We start from the raw sequence: 23778 nt of genomic DNA on the forward strand, positions 1-23778 counted from the left end.
CTGCACTCATGGTTCCAGTGTTTTTCCTTCTTCCTCTCCCAGGCGGGGTCCCCAAGTCTCCCTCCCACCTCCGATTTCCCTTCCTCCTCCTCTGTGCTGTCTGCCCAGACTCCTCCCAGCTCAGCAGCTTACCTCTAACACTCTTGCCTTTTGCCTGCATTCATTCTTTCCCTTCCCTTCCAACTGTAATACGTAAAAATCACAGTTTAAGCAATATGTAAAAATCACAGTTTAAGCAAGCCTCTCTCCTCCACCAATAAAGGACAAGTTTTTTAAACTTTTCCTTCAAGGTTTCCCACACTCCTTGCTTCTCTTCCATTTTCCTTTCTTCCTTTCTATCCCTTCTCCTCCCTCTGCCGATTTTTTCCTTTCTGCCCCTTCTTTTCCTCACTCGGGGGTCTGGACTGAATTAAGACTCACGAACGTGTGTTTAGAGAAACCTTATCTGAAACAAAACAAACAAACAAGAGAACCCATGGGCTGGTTTGAGGTTGTTCTCTAAACGGTTTTTACCAGCTTCCAGCGTGGTGGAGTCCGTCCTTTCCCATTAGCCCCGTCACTGAGTTCAGCAGCTCAGAGGAGTTGCAGAGCAAACTTCTGCACGTCAGGTCGGGTCACGCTGCACCGCCTTCAGCCTGCTGTGAGCTGTACTGTGCAGGGTATGAACAAGGGCCAGTAAATGTTCCCTTGTCTCCAGGGCTCACCACTGCTTCCAATCCTCTGGCAAACCAAATGGAAGAACTTCTCTGTCTGGGAAATTCTGCAAGTAAACTTGGAAATATTTCTTCACTGGAATTTGAACCTGAGCCACACGGTTCACTCAAAACCAACTTCCACTAAGCAAACCGATGTTGGGAGAGTTTGCATGCGTTGGGGCAGTAAACAAAGAACATTAATGAGTTTAAAGATCTTTTTAAAATCCGAAATTTTTGGACAGTTCTGAAAAAAAATTACTCTCTGGAGAATGAAGTGAGACCTTGAGAATCTGTGGCTGCAAGGATCTGGTCCAAATTGCATCTGAGGATCTTCTTAGCTGTAAATTTATATATTTATTAATATGTCCACCTGAAATATTCATGCTGTGTGTCTCTAGTACCCTTCAACCCTATTGTTGACCCAAAGAATGCTTTTTTAAAAAAATCCAAGCAGTTGGTAACAGCAAGCTTTGATCATTTAGGAGCTGGTAATGTGGTTTATTAATTACTCAGGCTGCTCACTCCTGCCCTTCCTCTGTTTCTTGCTCTGCTATTTGTCTTCTTCCAGGGACATAACACCTTCATTAAATCCCATCCATCCTTGCCTCCGAGGCGTCCCCTGGAAGATATCCCCTCTCTAGATGCATCGCCATTTATCGTCACCCTTTGTTTGTGCTCTGTCAACAAGTTTTCAATTTACTTTGAATTCAGTTTATGATTAAAATTTAATGAGATCCAATCAAGTGCTTTTCTCAAATCAAGATGCCTCTGCAGTCTCATCCATATCCTCTATTGTAGTGGCATGAAGGAGAGCCATCACAGGTTTCCAGCCTGGCCATTCTTCATAAAACACAGGTGGCATGTATCCACGCCTCCTTAGCTTCAGGGTGAATGGTTCTGAAACCTATCTATTCCAGGAGCTTCTAGGGTTTACTCAGCTCCTGCCACTCCCTTTCTCCCCTCGCCCCACATTGCTGTACAAGTCAGTGCTCCCAGCCGAGAATCAAGTGGGTTCAGTGCCCAGGCTCTGGTGCTGAACTGCTTGGATTTGAACCCTAGCTCGGCTACTTACTAGCCCTGTGATGTTGCAAAAGTTACTTACCCTCACTGTGTTCAGTTTCCCCATTCCTAAAATGGGGCTGACAACAGTACCTACAAATAGGGTGGCTGAGAGGATAAGTTAATACATGTAAAACACTTGGAACAGTATTTGACACATAGTAAACATTTAACAAATATTAACAATTATTGTTAACAAAGGGTAAGGTTTCTTAAGTATATCCATTTCATTAGGTTTATATTGACTTATCAGCATAATCTATATCAGAGCTTGATAAACTACAACTCGAGCCAAAGGTGGCCTATGGTCTGTTTCTGTACCTGCCTATTGCTAAGAATTTATATTTTTAAAGGGTTGTTTAAGAACAAACAAACTAACTGAAAAGCAGAGTATGAGACAGAGACGGTATGTGGTCCACAAATGTGAACTATTTACTACTATCTGGTTCTTTACAGAAAAGGTTTGCCAGTGCCTGATCTATGTGGTTTAATGGAAAGAGGTAGGAGATCTATAGGCTAGAATTGGCGGTGACTTTGGAAAAGCTACTTAATGTGCCCAAGGCTCTGTGCAATAGGAATGGTGAAGTGAAACCACATACCCCGCCTGTGACCCAGCTGTTTTAAGGACCAGATGAGATGATGTATATCAAATCTGCCAGAAATACACATGTTGGTTAAAAAGATATGGTCTCCATACATTAGGTTCATATAATAGGTTTAGTGTCCAGGTATAAAACAAGTGAACATTGTCTAGAAAACAGTTCTAAAGCCAAATCACTTGTTGTAAAAATAACAAAATAGCCATTGTTTTTGGAGAGCTTAATATGGGCCAGGCCCTACAGCCAGCACTTTATTTACACCTTCTTCTTTTACTCTCACAATACCCTCCTATGGGGCAAATGCTGTTATTTCCCCCACTTTACAGATGAGAAAAATGAGGCCCAGAGAAGTTAAGTAATTTTCTCAAGGTCACACATCTAATCGTGCAGCTAGCAGAGAAAGAATTTAATCATGGGGAGCTTGAATCTAGAGCCTGTGCATTTAAGTCCTGCATATTTTCCACATCCTAGAAATAAGTATTGATTCAGGGTAAGCCCGTCTGGATGGCAGAAGCCACAGTTAACTGTGAACGTGGACATCATATCTGTGAATATGTGCCCTAAGAGAGACTTGTGTCCTATGCACACCAGGCTGGGGTCTAAGAGACCTGCAGAAAGCGAGGCGGGCATGATGGGAGGAAAAGAAGCTTTTGGATGAACCATGAGATAAGAAAGGTAGTGCTGCGAAGACTGATAGGCTCTGTTTCGAGAAACTAATAATTGAAGGCAGAATGTGCTGGAGGAGAGAAAGGTTGCTGGGAACAGACATGAGCAAAGACTTGGAGGCAGCAAAAGAGAGAGAAAGAGAGAATGAATGGGAAATTCTGTGAATGGGACACCAGGGAGCATTGTCACAGGGGATGTCAAAACTGCTGATGTCTGGATAAGGTCTTATCTGCAAAACCAGGCTACGCAGGAAGGGTAGGGGGCAGAAAGGAAGCGAGAGAGGCTGGGACAGAAAAACTAACAGAGGGATTTGAAGAAAGATGCTGGTCAGAATCTAAGAGCTGGAACCACAGCTCACCGTCCAAAGGGCAGTGAGATTCCAGAGAAGGAAAACTGCTGTCTCTTGGGTCAGATCAGAGTAAGAACCAGGCTCACATACACCATGGTTTCACCTGGTTGTGTGGCCCTGGGACTAGCCCTCCATTCCTAGCTTGTGCCACCCCAGTCCCACCCCGGTCCCACCCACTCCCACCATGGACAAATGTCCCCACCCTCTGCTGAACGGTCTGTTGTATTTTTTTGAGATCCACTGAGTTGTTGTTTTTTTTTTTAATTATTTATTTATTTATTTATTTATGGCTGTGTTGGGTCTTCGTTTCTGTGCGAGGGCTTTCTCTAGTTGTGGCAACCAGGGGCCACTCTTCATCGCGGTGCGCGGGCCTCTCACTATCGCGGCCTCTCTTGTTGCGGAGCACAGGCTCCAGACGCGCAGACTCAGTGATTGTGGCTCACGGGCCTAGTTGCTCCGCGGCATGTGGGATCTTCCCAGACCAGGGATCGAACCCGTGTCCCCTGCATTGGCAGGCAGAGTCTCAACCACTGCGCCACCAGGGAAGCCCCGGTCTTTTGTATTTTTATGGGACGGTTCACTCTCTCCTGGGTGGTCTCAGCAGTGCCTCTCTCACATTGGTTCTTTTTTTTTTTTTAATTTTTTATTTATTATTTATTTATTATTTTTATTTTTGGCTGTGTTGGGTCTTCGTTTCTGTGTGAGGGCTTTCTCCAGTTGCGGCGAGTGGGGGCCACTCTTCATCGCGGTGCATGGGCCTCTCACTATCACGGCCTCTCTTGTTGCGGAGCACAGGCTCCAGACGCTCAGGCTCAGTAGTTGTGGCTCACGGGCCCAGTTGCTCCGCGGCATGTGGGATCTTCCCAGACCAGGGCTCGAACCCGTGTCCCCTGCATTGGCAGGCAGATTCTCAACCACTGCGCCACCAGGGAAGCCCCCTCACATTGGTTCTTAATCTTTGTGAACATCAGAATCACTGGTGGAGCTTCTCCTTTTCCTTTTTTTATCTTTTAAGTAGATATACAGGCACTTGGTACAAAACTTAAAAGGTAAAAAATGCTCTGAAAAGCAAGTCCCTCTCCTGCCCCTGTTCCCAGTCACCCAGTTCCCTTCCCAGAGGCATCCTGTGTTGCAGCTTTCGGATGTGATGGTGTGGGCATATACAATCTCAGATCGTACAAAGGGTAGTGTACTCTACACACTGTTCTGCTCTTTCCTTTTTTAACTTCACAGTAAATCTTGGAGATGGTTCCACATCAGTTCACACAGCACTTCCTCAGTCTTTTCAAAAAGATGCAGAGCGTTCATTATAAGGCTGGACCATAGTTTTAAAAAGCAGAACCTTTCTGGACGCGTGGGTTGTTTGTAGTCTTTGCTGTTACAAACATTGCTGCATTGCCTATCCTCATAGCCTCTTCGTTTTACATGATACTTGCATATCTCTGTAGAGGAAATTCTTGGAAATGAAATTACTAAGTCAAAGGACATAAGATTTTAAAATTCTGATAGTTATGGCCAAATTGTACAGATTACACTCCCCTTGGCAAAATATGAGAGAACCTATTTACCTGTGGGACTTAAACAGAAGAAAAAGGGAGCCCTGGCCCCGCCTCAGAATCTCTAGGTGTGAGGCCTGGACATCTGTATTGTGAGCCTCAGAAAGCGCTTCTGAAACAGAAACTCTCCTGGGGTCCCTGGCCAGCCAGCCTCTCCCTTCCCCCAGGGGCTTGAAGCAATGAGCTAGACATGGCTGTCTGCTCCAGCCTCTCCCTGGCTTCCGGCTTCCAAGCTCAGCATCATGCTGATAAGCTGAGACTGTCTAGAGCACCGCCAGCCCTGGGGCTCACCAGGGCCTGGCTGGCAGGTCTTCTGTCCCCCTCAGGGGTCATAGACTTCTCCTCTAGGTCATGGCTAGAAAACAGGGCTTTTCCACTTAAAACCAATTGCCACCCGCTGTTAAGGATGGGAGCACAGGCTGTGCCAGGGTTACAACCGCCTGGACATCATATAGAGAAGGGTCTGGAATAAAACAGGGAAATTAGAAATGGTTAGGAGCGATGAGACACTGAGTTAATTTTTTTCAATGTGCATTATTTATTTATTTTTTTTTTACAATATTGACATTAAAGACCAAAAAGTAAAACTGTCATTTCCGACCCAACCCACTGATCTGCCCAAGGCCTTCTGATGTGGTGTCGGCGTGTAGTTTTTCTCTGTGACACCCTCAGGAGGGTGGCAGGGTTTTTCTGTCAGTTCTGGCCGGGGTCTAGGGCTGGAGGGGCCCTCGTGGTGACTGCAGGCCTGCCCCACCCTCTGCTGTTCTTCGTGAGGCTCTGAGGATGCAAGAGGAGACCAGCTGCCTTCCTGTCTGGAGCAGAAGAGCAGATGTCCCAGCACGCTGGGTGGTGGACTCACTGTTATTCTGCCAGGGAGGGTTCAGGTCAACCCTGCTGTGGGGGGGTGGGACCTCTTCAGGCACGGCCCAGACCCGCCTCGGGGCCTGACACTTAGGGGAACTTAATACATATTTGAGAGAAAGAGAGGAAGAGGGAAGGGTATAATTTCAAGAACTCTGAAATCCTCCCTGCCACCTTTCATGAGCCTGACATCCTCACTGTCCGGGATCCTTCCAGCTACATGGATCTGTCTCCTCTCTGAAACAGGCATCAATCATTCATTCATTCAACAAATATTTATTGAGCACCTACTATGTACCAGGTATACTTCTAGATGCTGGGAATACAGCTGTGAACAGAAGAGTCAAAAATCACGCCCTCATGAAATTTACATTCTGGGGAAGGGGGGAGACAATAAACAAGGAATGTACTAGATATTTGTATTTATAACATATGTTTTATAGTATATACAGTGGTGATAACTGCTAGAGAGAATGATAAAGCAGGGAAGGGAGACAGAGAGTGCAAGGAGCATGTAAAAATTTTAGAGGGTGACCAGGGAGCCCTCACTGAGAAAGCGAGAGCTGAGTAAACACCTAAAAGAGAAAGGGATCAAGCCATGCAGATATGTAGGGGAAGAGTGTTCCAAGAAGAAGGCACAACAAGTGCAAAGGCCCTGAGGTAGGACCTTTGATTTCCTGTATTAGTTGTCTTCCTTTAGCTGGATCGCAAGCAACTTGAAGGTAGGAATAATGTTTTATGACTTCAGAAATAATTTTGTTTACCTTTCACAATATACCCTCTTGTACCTTTTGAGTTTTGTGTCACTTGTAGGTATTACCATTTGTAAAAAAATTTTAACTGAGCTTATGCCTCAGAAGAGGGGGTACACAGCACAGAGCTGGACACATAGTAAGGTTCAGTAATCATTTGCTGTTTGAATATTTGTAATGACAAATTTAAAACATCAGAGTTCATTTTGTTTTTTAAAGATTACTAATCCCATAGCTTTCCTGAAAGGTTGTTTATTGCCATACCAGGTTTATTCACTATCATCCGAGGAACCATCTGTTCATTTTCAGACCAGTTTCAACTCTAGAATTCCCACCCTAGGATGGACCTCAGATTCCCAGGCAGTGACCGCACTCCAGAGATGACCCCATTTGTCACCCTTTTTATTAGCTTCCTCCAAGTCCTTGAAGGTTCCTCAGCTAGAAGAGAATTTGCAACTTTTTAAATTTAATTTAATTTTTTTAGGGAAGCACTTCTAAGGTATTCACATTTGAAGACCCAGGGAGAATATAAACAATTGTACCTGAAGTGTAGAAAATGAAAATGAATTGCATACCAAGAAATAGCTGACAGCATTTAGTTCTCTTGCGGGCTGGCTTGCTGGCTGCCCCTCTTACCCCGACATCCCCCCCCCCGACACCCCCCCCCTTTCAGCTGTGGGCCCACAGATGCTTGCAGGAGATTACGCAACACTCAGCCAGCCCTTCGGAAAATACTTCTGTTTCCTGACCAGCTGAAGAGCATGTTGTATGGCATATCCAATTTCATAGCTGTAGAAAAATTGTAAGAAAGAAAGGAAAACAATGGTGAACATTTTAAAATACTCAGTAGTTGAAATATGTGTGTTTTGGGTAGGTCTCATCAACTGAAATCAGTTGAAATTTGTGTGTTTTTACAGGGTCTAAGCAATTTAGGTGATGAAGTCTATCCTCTGCAGAGTCAAGGGGCAGGAAGTACACCCAGCCTAGACAGCAGCCTAGAAAAGAGCCAGCCCGGGGCAGGGGACACCAAGGCAAGGAGGGAGGTCTGGCAGGGACTTGGAGCCTGAGGGAATTCTCTGTTGTGCCAGAAAATGGTACAAAGGTTGTTTGCAGCAGATGGGTAAGTCTGATACCAAGTGAGAGTCAGAGAAGTGTTAGAGGGCATTCATTTGGCAGGGAGTGCAGGGCAGATTGAGGTCTCTTTCTACAGGCCGGGAAGATACATTTGGTGGGAAACTACTGATCCCATTTCTGCTCTTTGGGGCAGCATTTTAAAATGCGTGCTGTCTTGTTGCCATTGGGTTGGGTACCGGGCACAAGAGAAGGGGAATTCATAATTTTCCAACTTGTCTTAGCACAATAACTGATGGGCATCGTGCCTTTGGGCACAGTAAGCCCTCAGTGAGTGTTTGTGTTTGAAATTCTACATGGATAAAATAGGAATTTAAAAATCCACCACCCCCGGCACCACCCTTTCTCCCTGTATGGCACTTGAGGTATGCTATGTACGAGGCCTGCATGGAACAGACGGCCAGGATTTTTTCTTTTCACTTCCTCGCTCCCACTATCCCTGCTCCGGAGACTTCTGCAGGCCTCCCGTCATCACCCTGTGACATCTTTTTCCGTGACCTGCCTCCTTCCTTCCCCTGGAGCCTAAGCATCCTGGGACATCATCTCAACCAATCTTCTGATAAGGGGAGGCGAATTTTCTTTCTCATTCTGTTATGTTGATTGAGAGTTCTATTTTTATAGGTAAAGCCAATATTACCTGGACTGTGGGCTAACTGCTCTGTGGGCTAAAGGCTAGTTTAGCGAGCCTTGTCCGTGCAGCTACTACATCACAGACCAGATGGTCATGCAGGCATCGTGCAAGAGGGAATTAAGCCCTCCAAATAACCTATAGTTGTAAGTGGAAAATGTCACTATGACCTTTTTTCCAGTGCTTTTTAAACTCAGGCTTTAAAAATCTTTTTTTTTTAATTGGGCAATAGTCACAGGGGGCAAAAGTTTAAAACTTCAGAAGGTAAAAACTCTCCCCCTCCCCCGTCTCCCTCAGCTTAGCTCCCTTCTCAAAGGCACCCAATGCACCAATGTCTTGTGTGTCCTCCATACACGTTTTATACGTGTGCAAGCAATTGTGCTCACACACACACACACATTCCCCTCTCTTTATTTTTTCACACAAAATAGCAGCATCGTATACACATTGGTCTGCACCTTGCTTTATTTTAATCACTTAACAGTATATTTTAGAGATCATTCCACATTCGTTACTGAGATTTCTTTCATCATGGATTCCAAATACACATGAAACAACCCACATGCTGATTACTTCTCCTTCCTCAAAACTTGGCTGTTGATTTTCATCCATGTCTTTCCCTTGCTGGTGTATGACTTCTACCACATAATGGTCCAGTCACATTCTTTGAATCGCCTTCCAGATAAAAATATCTTAATAAGCCTTAGTGCCTTTGCCTGGAGGATAAGTGAACAATTTTACGTGATCAGGGCTCTGCCAGCGCATTGGTGTCACTCTACTGTTAATTTAAACCACATCTTGAATGAGGTCCCTTAAGGTCATAAGGCGGGGGACTCCAAGAAATGATCTGACTTGTGAGGCTGTGGCATGTTTTCTCTTGTTCCAGAAACTAGGATGAGCCGAAGCATTCCTGTGGAGGTTGATGAATCAGAACCATACCCAAGTCAGTTGCTGAAACCTCTCTCAGAATATTCCCTGGAAGAAGAATCCGAACTACCTGCTCTAGATACAAGGAACATGGCACCCAACAGCTTATCTGCACCTCAAACCCCTCACTCTTCCTCAGGAGACTTTTCTCACGCTCACCCAACCCTGAAGCTTTCAAATCACCAGCAGCCTGTGTCCCAGCAGGTCACCTGCCTGCGCACTAAAGTCCTGGCAGAGAGTGAAGACAGCTTCTGGAGGAGACACCCAGACCCGGGCAAAGATTTTCCCTTGGGCTGCTCTGCAGACAGCGAGCCTGAGGCTGAGTCTGTGGCTGGAGCCCACCCCCTGGAGCATCAGTTTTCACTTATGGAAAAACGTAATCAATGGCTGGGATCTCAGCTTTCAGCAGCTTCTCCTGACCCTGGCCATGACTCAGACAAATCAGACCAAAGTTTACCTAATGCCTCAGCAGACCCCCCGGGCAGTAGCCAAGAGATGGTGCCACGGGCCCGGACCCACAGGAACCGTGCAGCCCCAGACCTGCGTACGATAGACACGGGATATGATTCACAGCCCCAGGACGTCCTGGGCATCAGGCAGCTGGAAAGGCCCCTGCCCCTCACGTCCGTGTGTTACCCCCAGGACCTCCCCAGGCCTCTCAGATCCAGGGAGTTCCATCAGTTTGAACCTCAGAGATATCCAGCATGTGCACAGATGCTGCCTCCCAGCTCTTCCCCACAGGCTCAGTGGAACTATCACTACTATTGTCCTGGAGGCCCCGATCACCTGGTGCCATGTAAGTGAGCTTTACCTCCTCTGGACATTCTGGGCTGGGTAACTGAGTAAACGGGAATCTCACCGTCAATGTCTTGCATGGTTAGACCAGCACAGACAGGTCAGAAGGCAGGGAGGACATTTTGCTTCCTATGGGGCCTTCCGCACGTGATTGGATTTGCAAGGGGCTTTAGAATAATGCTTTATCTTGGCCCAAAGCCCGTTCGTTCCGCTTGGAACCTGCTTCTCTAGGAAACTGTAAGTCTAAAACAGATTCCTCTCCAGGGTAGTGTTAAGTGAAACTTGCCGAGAGGCAGGGAGACGACGCAAATAACTTCTAGAAAACTTGTTTGTTATCCAAATTCTTGGGCATCTGGGGTTTTCCTTCTTTACATGCTTCTTCTCCACCTTAGAGTTTTCAGAGAAAGGGGACTTCTGTCAAAAAACTCAGAAGGTGCCCAGAATGTCATGGGGACTCTGAATTCATGCATTACATGAAGATCCAGTTGCTCCTGTGATTATATTGCTTAAAGGCCTTTGGAGATGGAACCACCAACATCTACCCTACCATCTAGCCACACTTGAGGAGTGGCAGTCCCCCTAACTTGTCGAGCTGTTTCACATCCCCCTGCGTTTGCCCACACTCTTCTCTCTACCCAGGATGTTTTTCCCCTTCTTGTACATTTGAACCAGTTCTATACCTTTTTTTCTTTAACTGCTTTTTTGAGATCTAAATTATATATTATGAAGTTCACCCTGCCCCCATTTAGGTGTACAATTCAATTTAGAGTTATACAACCATCACTATATACCTCTTTTAAGACTTAGCTCAAGTGTCCCTCTGGCAGTCTCCCCAGATCAGTCCCTCCTTTGGGCTCTCTGTTTCCTTATACTCTGCCTGTTGGGGCACCTAATGCCAGTATGGCATTTACTTACGGAATTGTTTACTTCTCTTTCCAGACTGTAAGTTTTTGCACATTCAGCAAAGGTGTATTTTCAATCCATAATTCCGCAGCATTTAGCACAGTGACCAGCATATACTAGATTCTCAAAAAATTATTTCTGAATGAATGAATGAATGAATGAATGAATAATATGTATCAGTGCAGTAAGCATCTCTGAAAGTGATAAAGTCTTAGACTGAGATAAAAGGTTCATCACAATTCTTGATGTCAGCTCTCTAAGAGGCTGCTGGAAAATAACAATAGGGCTTTACAGATGAAACATGGGCCTGGGAGATGCAATATTTTTCATAGCAAAAAAACACCATATCGAAAGCAGTTCAAATGGTCTGACCAAAGAGTCTGACCAAATCTGGTGCCTAGCTTTAAAATAAATTATAGAAATAATTACACATCCTATAATCAATCACAATTTATGTATTTATACATGTGCATTTAATATAAAGCTTCCTAAAGCGAATGGAGCAACAGAGTAATTCATAATATAAAAAAAAAAAAAAGTGAGGTAAAGGAATTTAACTTAGAAGATGCTTGGAAGAAAACAGGCAAGAATGAATGTGAGTTAAGAGTGAGGCTAAGAGATAAGGAAGCAGCGGAGCTTCGGGAGAAAGAGCCCCTAAGGTCTACAAGTGGGACTCTGGTGTTGGTGTGGGATGTTGGGAAGTTAGCTGATTGGGAAGCAAGGACGTCCCTTGTACTTTGAGCACCCAGGGATAGGATGGGTGTGGTGGCAGAGTTCCTTGAGCATGAATCACTTACTGAAAACTGAACCTTGGCAGGGTCAGGATTTGCATTTTTTTCTCAAAGATTTCTAGGTTAAAAAGGAATAATTTTGTGGAAATAATACCACAAAATACTTTTTTTTAACATTCTACTATCTGCATTTAAAGATAATTTTTCTGATCATAATACTAATGTTTGTTCACTCTCAAAGTTGAAATATGCCCAAAAGCCATGTTTCCATCACCCAAAAATAATTCCTTATTGGGGTTTGACATATTTACTGGGTTTTTGCATATATATTTAATATAAAACTAAAATAATTTCAGTGTAATTCTTCCAGCATCACCTAAAAATGCTGCATATTATTTCATCAGATGGATCTATCAAGTTGTTTTTAAGCTATTCTCTGTTGTTGGACATTTTAAATAGTTTCCAATTTCTGATCCAATAAGCAATGATATGATACATCATGTACATAAGTTTTTACCTGCATTTCTGATTAGTTTCTTAGATTAATATGTAGAAGTGTGAATACTTCATCAAGGGCTTTGTGATACTAAGTCCCAAGCAGTTGCCTTTAACCACTAACAGGAGAAAGGCCCATTGTGATAGACAGAGAAAGCATGGACTCATAATTTGAGGGTTCCAGGAAGATCTTCTCACTTGAAAATATTTTTCCTGTTGAACCCTGAAATGGCATCGTTAGCAATCTAGTCTTTGGAGGTAAGCATTGCCCTCTTTGGGCAGGCTCTGTTAAAATGCAAACACTCCCACTGGGAATACTTTTAGTCTCTAACACTTGCTTTCTCTCATCAGATCCCCTCCCCTTGCTCTCTATATTATTTCCTTCTATTGAAGTTGGGGAGGAAAGGGAGGCCTAGGATCCTGGGAGTGAAGATAAGTGATGAAAGGCAGAGAGCAGAGAACTTGGACAGAAGAAGGGAATAATTCACAGAAGACTTATAAGCAGCCAATAAGCATATGAAACCAAGCTTACTATTACTGAATTTGAGAAATGCAAAATTTTTAAAGATGTATTTTTCCCAATCAGGCGCACAAAAAGAAAAGAACCCTGGGACAACATCTAGTGTTAGTGGGTTTATGGGGAAATGAACTTTCCCATCTACCCTTGATAGGAATATAAACTGGTACAGTCTTCCAAGAGACAATTTCACTATCAAAATTTTAAATGTGTCCTCTTTGGTCCAGCAGTCTCACTTGTAGGAATCTGTCCTATAGACACATTAAATGAACATATAGAAATACCTGAATGAGGATGCTTGTATTAGAGTAAGAATAAAAACACTAAAATGCCTATCAATAAGGGGACAGATTATCGTAAATAATTATAAATTAGTAAATTATAAATAATTATCAAATTATGTTATAAAGAATATACATTATTGTAAATAAGTTGTGATTTATTTATACCATAGACTACTAGGCCCCTGTTACGTAGACTAAAATACACACTCTGACATAAAAAAGATTAAGGGAGAAGCATGAAGTGTTGATCCCATACATGTTATTTTTTTTTATTATATATGTTAAAAACTCCATTAAAAAGTGTGTAAGATGGCCCCAACTGTTAACTGTGATCATGCGGGAAGGGGAGCAAGGAATTAGGAAGAGACAGGGAGATTTTTCTTCTAACTCTACATAATTTTGTTGAATTTGTTAGAGCAAACAGGCATTACTTTTATAATTTAAAAAATAAGTAAAGGGACTTCCCTGGTGGTGCAGTGGTTAAGAATCTGCCTGCCTAGGCAGGGGACACGGGTTTGAGCCCTGGTCCGGGAAGATCCCACATGCCACGGAGCAGCTAAGCCCATGTGCCACAACTACTGAACCTGCGCTCTAGAGCCCGCGAGCCACAACTACTGAAGCCTGCATGCCTAGAGCCCGTGCTCCGCAACAAGAGAAGCCACAGCAATGAGAAGCCCACACACCGCAACGAAGAGTAGCCCCACTAGCTGCAACTAGAGAAAGCCAGTGCGCAGCAACGAAGACCCAACACAGCCAAAAATAAATAAATAAATAAATTTTAAAAATAAATAAAAGTTAAAAAGGAAAAAGAAAAGTAAGGGGACATGAGAGTGTACAGGTGGGCTCAGCCTAATCCACCTTGCATGTGCCTTGGTCCTGGTTCCCAGGGGCATCTAATCACAGGGAAGAGGGTCAGGGTCGGGCTGGGTTTGTCAGGGAAATTCAGTGCTTACAGTTTTTCTTCAGGGCACTGCAAGCCCAAAATATTTATGAAGCCTCCGATAGCAATGGCTCCCAGGAAGGTTGCTCTGAGGATTAAATGAGATAATGTATTAAAGACACTAGGAAAGTGGCTGGCTTGTAGTAAGCCCTCAATAACTAGCAGCTCTTAGTTATTATTGCTATTATCTAAATGGATCCTGTAGCCAGCCCTGTAAAGTACCCTTCTACTTCTAGATCCCCCTCGCTGGCACAGATTTTAAGCATTCAAAGCAGGTGTATAAATCCTTAGTTTCATGTCAGGGCTGTAACTGCATATAATTGCCAACAAAACCACTTCAAAAGAGCTGTTCACCTAAGTGATGCTTGTGCAGTTGGAAACCATGGCTACGTGGTTCTACTCGGCTTTAGAAGAGTATTACTTCCTCATCCATTAATGAAAATATAAATAAATAATGATCACCATGCAAATGGCATACCTTAGCCTTTGCAAGTTAAAGCAAAAATGGTTACAGGTCACCCCTTTCATGTCAAAAAAAAAAAAAAGTTATCAAAGCAGGTGAAAACAAGAAGTGGGAAAAGACTGTTTCTTTCCTCCCCCCCACCCCCGGGAGCAGTCAGCCTCTTACTGCCTCAAAATCCTTCCACTGAAGGTCACCAGACTGGAGATCATAGCTATGCAATCAAATAAAACCCATGACGCAAATAAATTGGGAGAAAAGAATGTATTAAGTCTAAAAGACTCTTATTTTACTGTAAAATTCTTGCTTTCTCTACCCAGGAGACTGAATAAAATAAACCTGTGGACACATGCCTACTATTGCTCATATGGACCCCAAAGAGTGATTATTTGTATGCTAGAATGCATGCAGAATTAAAAGTAAGGAAAAAACAAACCAGAAGGAAGAGATGATAAAGAAAGGCGTTGCCTTTCAGGAACTACAGCTGTTTACAGCTGTGGGAGTTCCTGTAATAGTTTATGCTGGCCATTTTGTTTTCCTGGCTAAAGTGATTGCGTTATATCATCATGTCTTTTGACAACTTGAAAATCAGATTTTATTTTCTCTCTCATAAATTCTTTTAATACCATTCTTAATAAGGAAGAAAAATGTTGAATGTTTTGACTGATAAGTGGAAAACCTCGTTTAGGATTTGGTTTACAAATTCCAAGTGGTCAAAGCCCAGTAACACGAAGACCGTGTGTACCCAGGCCAAGAGGATCATAAGATTGACAAGTAACATACAGTTCTGGGCACCTATTCATGATTGTGCAAGATTTGTATTTTTATTTTGTGATTAACACTGCATCAGAATCTAGGAGTTACTGTGCTAACAAATCACTTGTCTATCACATTCTACAGAATGCACTCTCTTTATGGAATTTTAAGCATGAGGACAAGTCATTGGGGGAGATATTTTAGGCAGTGATTCTTAAGTCTACCATGTAGGTGGCTGCTGGCTTGCACACCTCTCTTACGCACTGAGTGTGGGTTTGTGTTTCCAAACACATCCATAGACACACAGATTTCCTCTTTCTCTCTCCATTTGTTTTGAGCTACTCAGGAGAACTATAACCTATTTATTTCTATTCACCGCCTGCCTAGCCATAGAGGTTCAATAATATTTGTTGAATGAACAAAAAGAAATCTGTTCCCTACTTCCTGGGAAAAGGAGTGATTCCCTAATCGTGAGTAGAGACTTTGTGATATCAAGCCTTGGAAAGGCCACCTTTACTTGTCAAATGGGAGAGCAGAGGAAAGAAAGGAGGTCAATGAGATTTGGAAACAGACCTTGTTCATTCATTTATCAACTTATTCAACAAATATTTGCCCAGTTCTCTGCTAGGCACTGGGTGTGCAGGGGTGAATACAACACACATGGTCCTGTCTTTGCGGAGTTCACAGTCTACTGGAGATAAGTCTATACATAAGAAGAAATCGGCAAACAAAATAACAAAGTGTACGTGTTATAAAGGAAATAGCCAGGTGTTAGAACAGACATTAATAGGCAGGATGGTGAGAGGAGACCTCTTTGAGTAGGACACGTGTGAGCTGAAATCTAAAGGAAAAGAAGGTCCGGGAAGCAAGGAGTTTGGTGTAGTTAATGTACCAAAAGCAAGCGAGTGGGGCTGGAGCAGGGTGAGCAGGGAGAGAATGATATGCTAGAAAATGAAGGAGGCAAGGACTGTGGTAAGGAATTTGGATTTTTTTTCTAAGTTAAACTTCTTCTTTAGGAAAACAAAAAATTGAACTCTATAATCCTGAATAAGGAACTTAGAACAGTACTTGGCATGTAACAAGTACTCGATAAATGTTAGCCATTATATATATAGTACCCAGCTAAACTAGCAAGCCTTGGTCAAAATAGTGGAACAAAACTATCAAAATTTGAGCGATGAAAAGACATTCATTTACCCGACAAATACAGATTTTATTTCACAACTTTTCCACACAACAAACCAAATTCCAGACAAAACCAGTCAAGTTCCACTTACAAAAAGGAAACCTTGGGCTTCCCTGGTGGCACAGTGGTTAAGAATCTGCCTGCCAATGCAGGCGACACGGGTTCAAGCCCTGGACCAGGAAGATCCCACATCCCGCGGAGCAACTAAGCCCATGCACCACAACTACTGAGCCCACGTGCCACAACCAGAGAAGCCCGCAAGCCTAGAGCCCGTGCTCCACAAGAGAAGCCACCGCAATGAGAAGCCCACGCACCGCATCGAAGAGTAGTCCCACTCGGTGCAACTAGAGAAAGCCCGCGTGCAGCAATGAAGATCCAATGCAGCCAAAAATAAATAAATAAAATAAATGTATTTTTTAAAAAAGGAAATCTTATTTTTGATTGACCCTCTGATATTCAATATTTCTTTGCTTTAACAATCAAAGGACAGCATAGAGAACTATATTGTCAGTACCCTAATTTCAAAAATAGATGAGGTGGATCATTTTCATCTGCTCACACAAACCAGTGTAAGTTTTTATTACAGGTGGTCATTTCAGAAATGAGAGTTACAGCTAATCAAACACTTAGCCCACATGCCTTAGTGATTTTAATGATATGATTGGTTGCTATGAGACAAAAACCTGTTGTGTGAGGAATAATCTGTTAGAAATCATATGTCCTTGATTCAAAGGCTTTTGATTAACAGCACTAACATCCGCCTTCTGGAAAAGAAACAAACCCTATGATTAGAGCTTGGTAGTCCTTTTAAAGCAAATAAAACCTTATTAGCCACTTTTTAATGGATATGGGAAACAAGAATGGCTCTAAGCATTAAAAACTTTCAAGGCCACTGGCAACGTTGCTCCTCTTCTCCTTGTCTTCCTTCTTCCTACTTCCAGAGAAGTAGGAAGAGGATGCACACTGAAAATACCGCAAATGGATAGCAGATGAGACATAGACAGTCTAGAAGACCCAAGACCTACCAGGCAGATTGTGCAGTGCTCCATGGCTTCGCTTGTGTGCGTGTGTGAAGTTGGCTTTGTAACTCTTCAGTCTTCATTCATTCATTTATTGAGCATCCCCTGGGTGTCGGCACTGTGCCTGGAGATGTGGTGGCAAACAGACACAGTTCATGCTTTCACAGAGCTTAGAGTCTCGTACGGAAGGCAGGTAAGAAGGTGACAAGTAAGAGTCATGCTTACTTACACAAACATGATAAGCGTTAGGAAGAAAATAAAATAGGGAGATGGGATTTGAACAGGTGAATCCACTGGTGAACAGGTGATATCTGAGCTGAGCCCTGAATGTCGAGATGTTGATCTGTAAAGACACAGGGCAAAATATTCTGAGCACAGGGGATGGCAGACTCAGGGTCCCAGAGGTGGGGACTAGCTTGGGGCGTTCAAGAAGAAGAAAGACAGCCAGGATAGCTGGGGCTTGATGAGCAGAGTATAGTAGGAGATAAAATCAAGAAGGGCAGAGACCCGATCATGCAAGGTGGATTTTAAATGCAATGGGAAATCTCTGGAGGGTTGTATCTATAGCTGGTTTTGTAAATGGTCCACTCATACAAGACACCTAAAAACATGGCTGGCCTAGTTACCTGATAGCAGTGGCACTTTGTACCCTGTTCTATCTGCGGAAAAGAGCAGCAGGAGAGACCAGCCCTGTAGCCCTGAAACTCCAACTGGTGAGCTGGACCCCTTGGAATGTGTCTGACCTGCCCCAGGAAGGCTGTAAAAACAAAACCTCGGTGGTCTATCTTGTTCTAGACCATAGGGGGCTCTGTGGTCCTGTCTCCCCATTCTTAGAGATGCCTTCCATGTCCTGGTCTTTATCAGCCAAGGGGCTGGGATAGACCCAGTCAGATCCTTTTATCCTCCTCCCTTTCCTTAAGCCCCTAATATCATGACCAGGCTTAAGCAATAGCAGGGCAAGGGTCACGGTCAGGGCCGGGAGACAACCTGGGTTAAGAGGAGTGTGGTCAGTTTTGCCAAAGGAAGCAGGACAGGAAGGACCTAGCTGGTGTCACAGGTCAGAGCAGACAATAGACTAAATCCAGGGATTCTGACCATGCTTGAGAGACTGGCTTGTGCACATTTCCAGGGTCACCCAGCCAAGTTTCCTGAGTCCAGACAGTGGGGCCACACTAGTGAATACACATATTATTTGTCTTCTGTACTTGAGGCCATAGTCCCCTAGATATTCCCATGAAAACTTCAGTGGTTGCTGACTACTTACCAAACTAGAATAAAGTTCTTAACCACATTCTCGCTCTCCGCATTCTGGTTCGAACCTTCTCTATCTGTTACTTTCTTGCTCACTTCCTAGTTTTATTTCACTTTACATCCCGGCATGTATCCTACCTACACAGCAGGCAAATTGGTTATTATTTATATAATCAGAAAAAGAATAAAGACCAATAAATATTTTGAAAACCAAGGTTCTTTCTTGCCCTAACTAGCTATGCCTCCTCGATCATCCAAGTTCTTGCTTGGGCAGAGGTGGCAATGCTTGGATTACCAGGACATGCTCATGGTTCATTTGGCAGGGTTGTCCACCTGACTCTCTCCAGTCCCTCTCCAAGCTAGGCCTACCCCTAAGATATATCAAAGCTCTCAGATTTCCCACACCTGAGCCCCTTTGGGCCTGGACAGTTCCCCCAGAGCCTTCCTCTCCCACCCTTCCTGGGTTCCCTTGCATGCCTCCTCTGACCTTCGCTTCTCTTCTCTCACCTGGTCAGGCAGGTTGCCCTTCTTCCTTTGGGACTCTGCTACTCCTGGGTCTGGCTGGGACCAACTTTCTCCTAGGTTACAAATTCATATAAATCACTGCCAGGCCTGGCTTTGCTCTGAGACTGCCCTCTTCTAACTGCCCTGGCCCCAGGTGCACATAGCCTTTAGCAACAGAGGACTGAGAAAGTTGGGAGGTGTTGCCAACTGGTTGGCTACTTCCCAGAGGTATGAGCCAAGTTTTCATTCATTGACTTCTTCTTGAGGGATTGGTGTGTGTGTGTGTGTGTGTCCAGGGAAGGAAAAGAGCAAGTAGTGATTCTGTATCTACCCTTAGGATAATTTCTCCTAGCCTTGGGTTCTAAAAACTTGGGGAATTATGGTAGGAATAGTGGTGATCTGGACCCCTTGGGATGTATCTCACCTGCCCCAGGAAGGCTGTAACAGCAAAACCTGGGCAGTATATCTTGTCCTAGACCAAAGGGGTCTCTGTGGTCCTACCTCCCCATTCTTAGAGATGCCCTCCAAGTCCTGGTCTTTATCAGCCAGGCAGCTGGAATAGGCTCAGTTTGGATTATTTTAAGCATCTTATTTAAATAGGGGCCTATGTGGAGCTTTGTGCTTTCCAATTAGAACACCAAACTCATGATTTCACAGACATTTTTATTTAGGAAAAAAATAAAAACAATGACTCAATTTCATGAAAGCAATCAAGTAAATAATAGTACAGAAATATGGCAAACATCTTAGAGGTGGTTAACATTATCTGGAACCCTCAGTTGGTATCAGGACAAAAATTTGCACTGAGCTTACCTCTCCTTTCACACAAAGGAGCTAGGGTCAGCCTTCCCTGTTTTCTTTGCTGTCTTTACCTGCAGATGGCCACGACTACCCTCGAGCAGCCTACCAGCAAGTGATCCAGCCGGCTCTACCTGGGCAGGCCCCACCTGGACCCAGTGTGAGAGGCCTGCACCCTGTGCAGAAGGTCGTCCTGAACTATCCCAGCCCCTGGGACCAAGAGGAGAGGGCTCCACAAAGAGACTACTCCTCCCTAGGGCTCCTGAGGTATCAGTAAGTACGATGGGACCAAATTTCAAACAGTTCTAACATGAAAAAGAATGATGCCAATGCAATCAAAATGTATCTAAGCTCTCTGTTGGTTTGCTACCCAGGCTGCTGACCAAGTCACACACTGGAACGCCCCACATAGACTTTTCAGGTCAGGAGGAGAGGGAAGGTGGTTGATAAGAATCTCTTTACCAGACACATAAAGCCACTGGTGACTAGTCAAAATGCTCTTGAAGGAAAGGCTCTTAAGATGCTAAGTCACACCTGCTTCTTTTACTTTCAGATCCCCTGGCCTTTTAGCCCACGAAATAGGTTTTTGGTTTTACTATGACTGACTTCCAAAGCTATGAAGTTCTTTTTTATATCCCTAGTTTCTACACCTGTTTAAGCCCATTTCTTACTTCGAAATTTTAAATTCAATTCACTCTTAATAGAAATTTAAAATAACCTGTTATTTTCTTTTGTAATAAAAGAATTCACGCATGTTGAACACCATTATTAGGTCTTTCCGATACTTCTTCCAGAAAAACAATTTTGGTTTTTCTTGACTTTAATTGTTTAATTGTCTAATTTAATTGTCTAATCCTTTAATCATATTTCTCTTCATTGTTCTCTCTCTTTTTTTAATTTATTTATTTATTTTTGGCTGTGTTGGGTCTTCATTGCTGCGTGCAGGCTTTCTCTAGTTGCGGCGAGCGGGGGCTGCTCTTCCTTGAGGTGTGTGGGCTTCTCATTGCGGTGGCTTCTCTTGTTGCGGAGCACGGGCTCTAGGCGCGTGGGCTTCAGTAGTTGTGACTCGCGGGCTCTAGAGCGCAGGCTCAGTAGTTGTGGCACACGGGCCTAGTTGCTCCAAGGCATGTAGGATCTTCCCAACCAGGGCTCGAACCCGTGTCCCCTGCATAGGCAGGCAGATTCTTAACCACTGTACCACCAGGGAAGCCCCATTGTTTTCTTTTGACTTTTCAAGTTTTCTTTTTCTCTTAATTTATAGATCTAAAATATACAGGAACAACTCATGTAAATGGAGCTTCCTAATTTATGACAAAATTGGAAAGAGTAGATAAAATGTTTGCTCTTGCTCAAGCACGACTTTTATATACCACTCAGAGTAAATCTATATTCTGTTTTGAGAACAGAATGAGATATGAAGGTCCTATTAAAGCAGTTTTTTTCAGAAATAGAGAAATCGGTAATCAGCTCAAAGAGTTTATTGAAAGAAAAAAGCCCACTCTATTTACAATGGCAGATAAGGCACATCTGCCTTTCCTCTTCACTCAAAAGCCGACAAACCCTCAGATTTTCTTTGCAGACAGATGCCTTATTTTTTTAAAAACAAAATTGCGTGGAATTTATATAATGGAATTAAGTAATGATTCACAGCCAGATAAGCACTCTTGCATAAAAAAATATCTAAAATTCCAAGAAAACAAACAAAATTTAAGCATCTTTATGTTTAGTGTTGAATAGGAGAGGCAATAGTAATTTTTAAAATAAATTTTTATTTTGAAATAATTTTAGATATACAGAAGAATAGCAAATGTAGTACAGAGTAATTGCTTTTGTGACATCAATTTAAGCCTGCTATGGTCTCCTTGGATTTATTTTATCATTTTAAGATAATGAAAAATAAGTACAGGTAATGAAGCTAATTCTCCTCTTACTGGTCTTTTGAAAGAGAACCTTAATACAGAAAATTTACTCTGTCATTACTCTCCATGATATTGTTTTATATGAAAGTTTTTGAATATTATCAAGGCCTTAACATTGCTTTGTCAAATGAGTAACCGTCTTTTATAACAACTAAGCAACTTTGGGTACAAAGGCATTTAATCCAAAAAGAATATGGAACTGGATCCCCATTAGATGAAGGCATATGTCGTAAAATTTTTTTCTATATTAATATAAAATAAAAATAACTTCCTCAAGCATTCACAATTAGAAATATAATATAGTTGATGGGCTTCCCTGGTGGCGCAGTGGTTGAGAATCTGCCTGCCAATGCAGGGGACACGGGTTTGAGCCCTGGTCTGGGAAGGTCCCACATGCCACGGAGCAACTAAGCCCGTGAGCCACAACTACTGAGCCTGCGCATCTGGAGCCTGTGCTCCGCAACAAGAGAGGCCGCGATAGTGAGAGGCCCGCGCACCGCGATGGAGAGTGGCCCCCACTCACTGAAACTAGAGAAAGCCCTTGCACAGAAAGCGAAGACCCAACACAGCCAAAAATAAATAAATTAATTAATTAATTAAAAAAAAAAAAGAAATATAATATAGTTGAGATTCTGTATAATTTTATTTTAAATCTTGTTACATAGGACTTTCAGAATTTTTTTAATACTCTTTTGGGTAAAAATATGAAATCATAAGCAACAATCTAGGCATATACACACAGATTTTTATATTCAAAACTTTTGTAAAATTTAGAATATAAAGCAATTTCAAACATAACAAATAACAAACATTCCTGTTCCCACTACCTAGGTTTTTTAAAATGTTAACAATGCCACATTTACTTCATAGTTTTTTGAAGAAATAAAACATTACAGACACAGTTTTAGTCTCCATATCAGTTAGAATTCAGTTACAGAAAACAGAAACAACTCTAGCTATTGTAAACAGAAGGGATTTAATATAGGGAATTGGGTACTTACGACATTGTTGGAGGTTGGAGGAACGAGTTTTAGGCTGGGCTTCCAGGAATGATCCCAGAGCAACGTCACAGAACAGGAGACCAAAGAGGCTGCTTCCTCTGGCATGGTCAGAGAGGCGGAGGGTCAGAAAGCCACCACGGAGCTCTCCATTCTAGGCCATGCTGCCACAGCACTATCCAGAGTCTGGAAGCTGCCACCACCGCAGCTACTGGAAACATTTTGTTCCTGCTAGGTCTGCACTGGCAAAAAACGGATGCCCATGCCCTGCCCTTGACACTGTGAAGCTGTAACGGGACACTGGGATGCCTCCTGATGAACTCGGCATCTCATGACAGACAGCCCTTAACAACAGAAACCACAGAAGTGGCAGAAGCATGGCCTCCATTTCCGTCTACCTTCCAAATCTCACACGAGTGCATCTGGTTGTTCCTCTCAGCAGACTGTTCATGGGAATATTTTGATGACCAAAATAATAATAAAGATGCCATATAATAATATGGTACAAACCTCTTTAAAGGGTCTTCAAAATCAGATTTTTATTCGTATATTAACATAGATACTTTTAAACCTACATGGTCTTTTCTATCTTTTGAGATATAGTTAAATGTTATGTATCGTGAGCTAAAAGTTGTCTTTTTATCAGAATGCCTAAACACCAAACCTTGTATGTCACCCATTGTATTACTTTGTTTTGTTGGTGATCTTGTCTGATCTGTACGTGAGACTTATCTTCCCCATTAGACAGTCCTTAAATCGAGAAGTCAAATCCTTCTTCCGTCTTTGACCCCTAGCACAGGCCCTTACAAATGGCAGCCAGCCAGATTGCTCATGGACCAAAATCTCTGCAGAAAAAAACCTTGTCCTTCTGGGTCAGGAAAGAAATGGAGGCAGAGGAGAGAGATAGCTCACTGGTATTTCCCATAGTCATTAAAGGCTTTCTGTCCCCCTAGGTTTGTGTTTATAAAACATGAACATTTACTGTGAATGTATTCCTTT

The 23778-nt window shown here is 43.1% G+C and overlaps 1 protein-coding gene and 1 long non-coding RNA gene across 5 annotated transcripts in view; one reads left to right on the forward strand and one right to left on the reverse strand.

Annotated features, from left to right (window-relative positions):
• Positions 1-23778, forward strand: part of TRAF3IP2 (TRAF3 interacting protein 2) — a 41778-nt gene that overhangs the window by 3511 nt on the left and 14489 nt on the right. For 3 of the 4 annotated variants that reach the window (XR_014248199.1, XR_014248200.1, XM_082404773.1), the window contains exons 2-3: positions 9183-10019; positions 19943-20135. Coding sequence is in view for 2 of the 4 variants with exons in the window: in XM_082404773.1 (XP_082260899.1) it covers positions 9191-10019; positions 19943-20135 (1022 nt within the window). In the remaining 2 variants the exon portion in view is untranslated. The remainder of the gene's footprint in view (positions 1-9182; positions 10020-19942; positions 20136-23778) is intronic. The other variant, XM_082404774.1, reaches the window with a different exon arrangement.
• On the reverse strand, positions 3990-23776 carry LOC309634610. The gene is made up of 5 exons (XR_014248233.1): positions 22783-23776; positions 17539-17652; positions 17316-17433; positions 13902-13976; positions 3990-7326 (listed from the first exon to the last, which is right to left on the reverse strand). It is a non-coding gene; the product is annotated as an uncharacterized lncRNA (long non-coding RNA).

The sequence above is a fragment of the Balaenoptera borealis genome, assembly GCF_965194805.1.
Source record: "Balaenoptera borealis genome assembly, chromosome: 9".
Classification (NCBI taxonomy): Eukaryota; Metazoa; Chordata; class Mammalia; order Artiodactyla; family Balaenopteridae; genus Balaenoptera; species Balaenoptera borealis.